This window comes from Amblyomma maculatum, chromosome 6 (genome assembly GCF_055883805.1).
Source record: "Amblyomma maculatum isolate TAMU_Amacu chromosome 6, ASM5588380v1, whole genome shotgun sequence".
In the NCBI taxonomy this organism is placed as follows: Eukaryota; Metazoa; Arthropoda; class Arachnida; order Ixodida; family Ixodidae; genus Amblyomma; species Amblyomma maculatum.
The window spans coordinates 71120617-71130542 of NC_139349.1; the positions used below are offsets into that span (position 1 = coordinate 71120617).

General features: G+C 46.0%; 1 protein-coding gene across 1 annotated transcript; it reads left to right on the forward strand.

Moving 5' to 3' along the window:
• Positions 1–6816: 6816 nt before the first annotated feature.
• On the forward strand, positions 6817–7941 carry LOC146186003 (uncharacterized). Its single transcript, XM_084605609.1, has one exon. The coding sequence runs from the start codon at positions 7039–7041 to the stop codon at positions 7819–7821; it is 783 nt and encodes a 260-aa protein (XP_084461735.1). The 5' UTR covers positions 6817–7038; the 3' UTR covers positions 7822–7941.
• The last annotated feature ends 1985 nt before the right edge of the window (positions 7942–9926 follow it).

A 9926-nucleotide genomic window follows, 5' to 3' on the forward strand; every position in this document is an offset into this window, starting at 1 on the left:
GTGCTAGGACACAAGTCTTACTCAGTGATGGCTGTCGAAAACCATCGGTGAACCCACCAGTGAGTTTCGAAACAACGGCGGCTCGAACCCCCTCTCCCCACCACTAAGCCTTCAACGGAGCCGAACATCCCGCTTGTTTAACTGGAACTTTATCGCACTGTGTTTGGCATGTAGTCGTTTCACCAACCTCCATCCGTGCGTCAAGTGGCTCCGTAGGTGAATTGCGCTCGCAGTAACTTTATCACTCAAATATTTCGTCAATATTTGTGCGAAGGCTATTTTATCTTACAAGCCGACCCTCAAACTGAAGTAATAGCTCACGAGCAAGCGCCCCTAATTCGCGTTCGAGCTCTGATCAAACCTTGACTAGTGGTTCGGTTTTAGACAGCGGCCACAATCTGCCGCATCGCGCTGAGCACTCAAATTTAACACGGAAATTTCCAATTTATGGTACATCGCATTGATTTTTTGCGTCTGCGGAACACAGCTTGTGCCAGCGTAGGGAGCATCTGCAAATCAAATTTTGGTGCGAGGTTTGAAGAATAGTCGGCCAAGATGACACTCGCGCACAATTAAGCAATGAGATGTGTAAGATGCATCCTAAATGAAAGGAGAAACTAATACAGAGTATGGAGGCGTTGCTTATATACTCGATAATATACAAATTTGGTGCTTTTCCTAAAGTTTTGGAGCGCGGAGGCGGTTCATCGTCTGCTCCTCCTGTGGTTCATCCTGTGCGGGAGCGGTTCGTCCCCGCTGATAAAGAAATCCATTCATTTGAACACTGTCCACGGAATAGGCTTTTGCTCCTAATAACGGTTCGTTTGCTTGCTGTCCTTTCTTTGATCATCTTGCAGTTTGGAGAATCCTTTAATGGAGAAAGTAAGGGCATAAAGATCAATCAGCACAATGATCAATCAAAGATCAAATGAATGCTTCAATGCAGCATCGGACTTGCACGCTGAACAGTTTATTAAAGAGACGTCTGAGAAGTACCTTTAGCCGAAATTGAGTATTGAATTTCGTTCATTGTTTCAGGAAACGGAAGTCTGCGAACATAAGTAGAAGTATAAGTTCAGACGCGAGGAATATTTGCGCGCGCAGCGTAGGCACGAGTACGTCGAAACTATGCAAGGGGTGTTGCGTCCACTGGGAAATTTTTTTTTTTTTTTGGACGAAAGGACAGCTCGTTATGTTAGCTTTAGTAGGAATGGGGTAGGCGCGAAGTATAAATAATGCTAGTGCAATAATTTGAGAGGTAACGCATTCCCACTACGTTTCCTCTCGTTCAAATAAAAAAAAAATGTGTACTTGCTCTTTCCTAGGCTTGACATCGCAATTCTTATATTATCTGCTGACATAAATGCGAAATAAGTTATATGTGCCTCATTGTACAACCTGCAAGAAGCATAATTGCGGGACATCAGCACATGCGTTCGGATTTTTCTGTACTGTGCACGAAGAGCATCGCTTATTGACACTGTCATTAAAGGCGCAGATTCCAGTGTAGAGGTGTGGTTTTCTTGTTATTCCGTTAGATAGTTCGTGCTGAAATACATTAACGGGTATTTCCCAGCTCAACTGGGTGCTGTCTTTAGTATTTTGTGAGCAGTCTAGTTCCGATTGCAAACGGCGTGGGGTAACCATTCTTTGCTCAAATATATCAAAACGTTAACAAAATGCAAAAGTTTCTCTGGCCAGTTTTGCAATCCTTGGTTAATAAGGTTTTGCGCCTTTCTATTTCGAACTGAACATATACATTGGGAGTGGGCAATACGGGGTCGTTACCACTGTGTGGATGACGGCGTTTAAAAATACTCAATTCCATTTCGCAAACTGCAATGCTTCAAACAGGATGCTGGGAAACACCAGGATGTTGTAAGAAAACGCCCCTTTCGGAACTGTGGCGTATGACGACTGTTGCTGATGGTATTGTTGTTGTTATTGTTGTGCCCTTAGATAATAGCGTATAGCCACGAGAGGGATTAGTCATACATTGATTCAGTGGAAATGGGTATTATCCTGTTTAATATGAGATTAAAATACATTGCCTAACATATATAACTATGCAATACGATAAAAAAAGGCACTACTGATAAAACATACGAATTTCAACTCATAACAAACTGAAGTGGACAAACAGTGGAACCGGCGTACCTAGCAGAGAATGCTACCAGAGGCGTTAATAAATTTGTGTACCGCGGAGCGAACTGTCTCGCTGCTGAAGAACAGATGAGTAGCGCAAACGAAAGCAAATTTGTAACAGCTAAGGATATAGATAAATGTTTGAAAGGAATTTCAAGGAAGAGGTTTCGGAGGGAGGCGAAACGGCGAGAGGACAGTAAAAAAAAAAAAAAAAAAAAAAATCCAACTTTTTAGGTTCATTGCAGTATGAACACACGGCGGAAGGAGAACAGCCAGATCTATGAAGGTAAAAGTTAAGAGGAGGAATACTACACCTGAAATTTGTCGGACACACCTCGCATTGGCAAGAAAGACACTCACCAGGATTCCATTTATTCTCTGAATACCAGAAGCCGTCAAAAAATAGAAAGGGCGAATTTGAGGACTTTATCCAAAGAAATAGTTTCAGTCGCGGCCGCTACACATAAAGAGAAGTAGGGAACTAATAAACGGACAGGAACATTCAAGGAAGCTGACACAAGAAAGTCCGCAGATTCGTTTATTGAAATGCCACAATGGCCAAGAACCACACAAGTCTAATTTCACGGATATGCGACGGCGCCAGATCATATAACTGCCGACGCAAAGAAGAGGAAATCGAAGAAGCCAAGGCAGCACAAAGTGAAAGAGCATCCGTCACCACAATCACTTTGCAGTGCTGTGAACAAACTCTCCGGATGACAAAACAATAACTAAAAATCCCCCAATAAATATGGGGGTGTAATCAGGTAGGCGGGGTGAAAACGCCCAATCAATTTGAGTAGAAAAATCCCAGCCCCGCTTTTCCAATAAGACACGGACGAAGGAAAGGCAGGACGCATACAAACGCAGCTTTTTATTGCATTGAACTATGAACCAACTAGCCCGACAAATTTTATCCCCGCTTTTTCCTCGCGCTGTGCAGAATCTATGGCAATTACGACATATGGTTGAAAACATTGTAAGTGGTCATCCAAAGTGGAAATCAAGGTAGACACTGGCAAAGAAATGACGTGGTTGGGATAAATGTCATCATAAACCAGGTTGAACTGAGATAGACGAGAAGAGTCTTGTTTAAGGCAGCCCACATCCATTGACAATGGAGATAAAAGCGACTGCACATATACGACCTGTGGCCTTTGATAGCGAGACCAGTAAGTATGAAAAAGTAAATTAGGTGACGTAATGAAAATTGTTTGTGAGCACGATAGGAATGAATCATGTAATTGTAGAATGAGCAGTATCGTAAGGTGCTGGAATCGGAAATCCAAATGAAGTACCCGAGCCTCAGAATACAGGACGTTCATTGCCACAAACGTAGGAAGGCCCAGAGGCAAAGCAGCAATGCTTTCCGTTCAATCAAGAGAAGTGGTCGAAGCCTGTAAGCACCGCAGCCCCTAAACAAGATGCAACATAATTCATGAATAGGGCGCACGCATAAAGTTTATGGATCATAAGAAGGGCAGATCTCATTCCATATATCCTGTGGCTTATGCGACAAAGTAGATTCAAGGCGCGCTCCCCTTTACACTTAATATGTTCAATAGGAGGTCTCCAATGCATTAAAGAATTACAATAAATGCCCAAATACTTAAAGGCCCATTGTCCACCCTCCGGTCGAAAATATTTTCTTCCCCGGTGACTGTGAGACTTCGCCCCTAGAACGCAAGGCCGCAAAATGTTTTTGAAAAGAGTTACTAATAACGCAGTTACAGCCGCCGCAATCACCCGATTCTGTCATGCTTCTCTCCTTCCGTTCCCTCGCAAAGGTTTTTCACTCTCCTGCCCGAGGTCATCTAGCCTCCGCAAGACAAATTCCCCTTCCTCCTCCGCGTTTGGCGGGAGGTGGGGCGTGGCACTCCGCGAGCTTGAAAAAGAAAAAAGAAAAAAAAAAAAAACAACGGCCGAGGGAGCGCGCTCCGCTGGATTCAGTCTGGCCGTGGCGAGGGAAAAGCGCGCAGCGAGCGGTAGACACCCATCCTTCTCCCGTCAGCCAGCGAGACGGACCAATGGACGTCGTTCGCGGTACGTACGTCATTACTGTGGCTCGACGGGCCAGCGCAGGAAACGGGGAAGCTGGCTTCCCGAAGGAGAGCATGAGAGAGCTTTGAACTGTATTTTCGATGCTTTGCGGTGCGCGTATCACTGTAGCATTTTGCACAGACTATCTCCGGTACCTGATCGAAACACTGGGCTCCTTTGCTTAAAAGGGCCTTCCCTGGACAGTGGCCCTTTAAGAGTAGGAACCTGAACTAAAGGTTTTTCATGATATGAGAGAGAACTAGAGACAGATTGGTTGAAAGGAAAGACTAGAATGAAACATTTATTGACATTTAGAGTAAAGGAAATAGTATCTAGCCAGGATTCAAGATCGGTTAGGTAATTCTGCAACGTATGATCTGAAGTATGGATATCTTTGGAATAAGAGAAGAAGGTAATTTCATATGCGTAGATGTACAGGTCAATATTGTCTCGCATAGGTATTGAAGAAAGAAAATATTGAATAGAAGTGGGGATAGGAATCAAGATCGGTTAGGTAATTCTGTAACGTATGATATAAAGTATGAATATCTGTGGGCAAAGAGAAGAAAGCAACCTCGTCTGAGTGGACGTACAGGTGAACATAGTCTCGCAGAGGTATTGAAGAAAGAAAATATTGAATAAAAGAAGGGAAACTCGAGACGACGCCGATCCGTCTTCAACAATCTGGAACCCCAATTCATGAAAGTCCGACATTGTAAACTCTGGGATTGTCGATTCATCAGTCCGAAACTGGGACAGCCTGGCTATCTCATGCTAAAATGCAGGCGATGCAAACCTTGAGCCTAATCAGAGGTATTGCTTCTAAATCCGGTGGCGCTCGGCCCCACGTCGCACAACATTTGGTCGCAGCGGTTGTCCAGCCATGCCTTATATATCAAGCAGAGAATTAGCACTTGACAAGAGCTCAATGAGATCGTCTGGAAGCAGTAAATAGAGAGGCTATGAGAACCATCACTTGCCTCCCCCGCCTCACACCGGCCATGTCACTACAAGAGAACGCTCAACTCAGCACATTAGATGAACTGGTACAGCAACGCTGGGATGCTCGTAAGCTTAAAGCTACCTTTTGCACTGACCGCGAGCACTCCGGGTCTATGCTACATCGCACACCATATTGTCGCCACCATCACCAGTCCAGTTCTTCCTCCATGAATTTTTGTTCAGCTGAGCAACAACAGGTCTACTGATCCTCATCGACCAACCACATCTTATGCGGCATCATCTCTTCGTGAAAGGATAGCGGAACAAGATACCAAGCTGCCCCAAGGCTCAATGATTATATAAGTATATATCAGCATTGACGGATGTGAAACGACAACAGGACTTCATTGCTCTTGTAAGCCGGCGCTTAATAGAACATTCAGATATTAATTCGCAGAACTTCCTTCTTCTTTCCGTGCTGAGCTGGTTGCCGTCTAAGACACGATCAGCTCTCTATCCAACATAATCTTACTGCCTACAGTCAAAATTGTCATCCGCACCGACGCCCTTCAGGAAACACGTGTGGTTCGACGCGTCAGTTGCAGCCCAAAAATCTGCCACAATATACATCGTCTGGCGGCTCGAATCTCTAAAACCGTTCGAATTGAGTGTGGCCCCCATGACTTACTCAGTTCGCGAAGCTCTGAATATTCTGCAAATCACCAGGCGACTCTGCCCTCGTCAATGAGTATGGATGACGCCACCCTGCTTCTTAGAAGAAAGAAGCATCTCCGGCACCGCACACTTGCTCTTGTCCTCCCATGTGCGGTAACTTTCTCCAGCGGCCTTACTCGCGCAGAGGAGATTGCGCTACGGAGAATCCAGGTGGGGGTTACCCTCACACCTGCTGTAACATGAACATGTCCTCAATACCGATATTTATATCAAAGTCCAGAATGTCCTATCTGCATCTCGCAAAATAATGCGCAGGTATCCACCACTTGTTGGTTTGCCCGGCACTCAAGACGACGAGAATTCGGCGCCTGACGGCAGTGGGCCTTTCGCCGAACAACCAATCTTCTTCCATTGCTTGGACGCAAGGGCCTTACCATCGCTCTGTCTTGAACTTTATTAGAAGTGCCAACCTTCTTTCTTTGATTTAATTCCCCTTTTAATTTTCATTTCACATATTAATTTATGACCTGAGGTAATAAACAACTGTATTTAAAAAAAAAAAAATAAGGGAGAGGACCGAGCCTTGAGGAACGCCTTTAATCGATCGAGTATATCTGCGTGATGAAAACCCCCCCTGATAAGAAAAAAAAAAATAGAAGGGTTCAACGCTGCTAAACCGAATATGCAGTGAAAGCATTACCTTTGGGTGACCGAGCGTTCTTCTTCTTCTCTGCTGAACAGAATATGCAGCGAAAGCATTAGCTACGGGTGACCGAGTGTTTTTCTTCTTCGCAATTGGACGCGGTTCTCGTGCAGGCGCATAACGGGCAGGGCACACTCACGAGAAACACGGCTCTGACCCGCGCAGTGTAGCATTACGGTACAAAAAATCTTCCCGATAAAATTCTTGAATCCAAACAACTATCTTCAAAGTGTCATTAAAAAAAAAATGTTGTTTCATCTTCTTCGCGAAAGCTGCGCTCCATCTTCATCTTTCTGCCGCAAGAAGGGCGCTCGAGCCAGCAGCCTAACGTGCGCACGTTCTGAGGGGCGCTCGCCGCTGGAAGAACACCGGCGCCATCGCTTGATATTCGGCCTCGTCGACGAACCCTTGTGGCTCGTCACAAAATTGCGCCCCTCCGAGAGCCTCGGCTTTAAATTCTTGCCACCCAGGACCGAGCCATCGAGTAGCACGCCAGGGGAAGGCTTAGCAAGGACCCAGCGCCGACAGCCACCATGGGCACCGCAGTCAGACAAGGCTCCAAGACCATGTACTACCTGGACACGGCGCAGACCAAGTCTCAACCGACCATCGCTGGTGGCGGCATAGTCTGCATGCCCATCGAGAATGTCGATGGCCGCTCCAGAAAGGCTGTGTATCGGATGGCACCGTCGCCGATTCAGGGTTCCCGCGTGCTGACTCCAATCTCGGGAACCACCTTGGCCCCCGGTCTCCAGTGTGACAACTGCCCCCCGCTGTGCCGCCGGCAAAAGGACTCCTTGGAAGACGTCCGATACCGTATAGCTACCGCCAAAGGTAACGAGCCCCAGATACTGCGCGTCGTGCCCAAAGGAAAAAACATCTACGTTGAGGAAGTCAAGCAGTCGCCGCAGCGACCGTCCAAATCGCGCCGCAAGCAGCTGCCCACGGTGATGCAGCTCGTGGATAACGACAACTGGTACGAGAAGCTTGCTCCGGAGTCTAGCGAATCGGAGGCTGTCGCCGAACCCGAGACGTGCCTGGAGTGCCTCGAGGAACTTATGCGCAGGCGACGAGGCTTGGATCTGGAACCAGCTACCGCACCTGTGTACATGGCCAGGGTGCCCAGTTCGAAGCGCGCGTCGTGTTCGCGGCGCTTCGTGAAGCCTAGCCCAGCGCACCGTGCATCGTCTCGCAGCCCTTCCCCTGGCTCGATGGCCCGCTGCCCGACGTGCACGGCTTGCAAGTCGTGCGGTACAATGGGCGGAGAATCCAAACCCACCACCACTAAGTCCAGGTCCAGGAAGTGGTACGAATAAGGCGGCATGCCACGGTCGGTGGCACTGACAGTGCAGCGCAATCATCGGACCTCCGTTTTTCGAAGAAAGGATGCCGCCGGTGTTTTATTCTGAGGCTGGCTCGTGAATAAAATCGTTGTGCGCCACTACTCCGCCTCGTTGCCAATACTTTCGAACGGTGTTTAGGGTGGTTCTCAGAAGACATCACTACACTCAACATTGTGTGAACCAAAAAAAAAAAACGAAATAATTTTTGTTTGGTCCTTCCTTTAGTCATGTGGGAAAGTTCGTGCGAATGATCAGTGTAAGACAGCAGCTTAACAATATCCAGCAGTGTTCTGCAGACCACTCAGCCAGTACAATATGTGTCGTTCTATAAGGTTAATGCTAGCCTAACGATAAGCAAACTTCGTAATGCCTGACAGGGAGCTGTTTAAGTAGTGTGAGAAGCAAACATTTTCAAGGGGGAAATTTTACAGCAGTGAATGTGGTTACACGCATTGAACGTCAAGGCACATGCAGCTATTCTATAGCGGTACACACTGAAATTATAGGGTTGAGAAAGCGTTCGTTTAATTAGTGTTAAATGGGTGGGTTGCTGACGGTGGTCGCGTTGCAGCCGCGAGAGCTGTCTTATTTGATCGACTTTAATCTTACCTCGATTCTATACTGCATTTGAAAATGTAAGGCCAAGGAGAAAAGCTGTATAGCTAAGCTAGTAGAGATTTGTGGCTTAGCACATCAACCAGCGTGAGAAAATTGGCATTTGCCGGTGATATGTGAGGAGTGTTACGAGGTTTTGTGTCTAGGCCGAGTATGAAGGCAGATTTTGCTCTCTATCCCTGTTCCGCGTGTTGCCATTTCCCGAAAACGCCAGCAACGTAAGTGTCGGATGCGTCACTGAATATTAAAGCACAACAAAAAGCAATTTAATAAAGACGTATGTGTTGTTGGGTATGCAATGCAGTACATAAACTAAAATCTACACGCAATGAAATAGTTTGCTGGATTAAAATTACTTGCAGTAGTTCTGTGATCATGCCAGCTGCGTCCGCCGCGCCATCTTTAGTGCGTTGAATAAGTTGAATATTCTATGGCGCCTGTACGAATAAGGGTACATCTAATGTCCGCAATTCCCATCGCTTCAATGCAATAAAGTTTTCCCATGCAATAAAGAGAAAAAAAGCTTCTGTGGCGCAATGGATTAATACTACTTAGCTCAGCACTACATGAGTTCAAATGCTGTGAGCTCAATTTTTTTTTTAAATTCACAACATTCGTATAAGTTACTAACATCTTTCCTGCGGTGCTTCCCCTTGAGGTTGCATAATTCGATGTTTTTTATTCCTAACAGCCGCAAAACTAGCCGTGAACACAGCCAGAAGTTGACGCTATGACAGCGGTTGCACTATGCAGTTACCTTCATCGTTATCAATTCCTTCCTTCAGTGATTGTATGTTACCTTTAGGTTGCGTTCAGAGACACATCTCAACAAAAATCGCCGTTTAACTCGCTGAGAGACAACAAATGAGGATAAAGGAGTTGCGAGACCCTACCTTTCGAGAGAACAAAATTACGCTGCATTTATTCATTCATAAAATCTTTATTCATAAGGATGACCTGAGGCCTCGAGGGAAAGGGGGTGGGTTAGGTGCCAATATTCATGTTAACTTGTTCAACGTAGCCCAGATGTCGCGACGGACGCAACCGATGTATTAAACTCCCTACTGTAACTCCAACCCAGAAAACAATTTTATTAGTAGTGCATTTCAGTTTGCGTACTTTGCTGTACGCTCGAAAGAAGATTTTTATTGTGTTTTATTTTTTGTGACGCACCCGGCACTTCATTGCTGCAGTTCTCGGGGAACAGCAATACCCTCCTGCTCTCTTGCACGTACAACAAAAGAGCACAGCTGTCTGAAAAATGGTTTGCGTGTGCGTTAATCTTTTGGCATTTGTGGTGAAACTTTATTTTCCAATAGATGGACTAGAGGCATCACGCTAAGCTCCTGGCGTGGGCAGTTTTGTTTTTGCTGAAGGCGACTACGTTTTCACTGCATAGTCCATTTATGCCCCGACGTAATACAAATCGCTGGTTAAAAAAGAAAAAAAAATGTTGTAGTGCC

Excerpts from the sequence above, each read along its gene's own strand:
- LOC146186003 (XM_084605609.1), top strand. The coding sequence starts at position 7,039 with ATGGGCACCGCAGTCAGACAAGGCTCCAAGACCATGTACTACCTGGAC.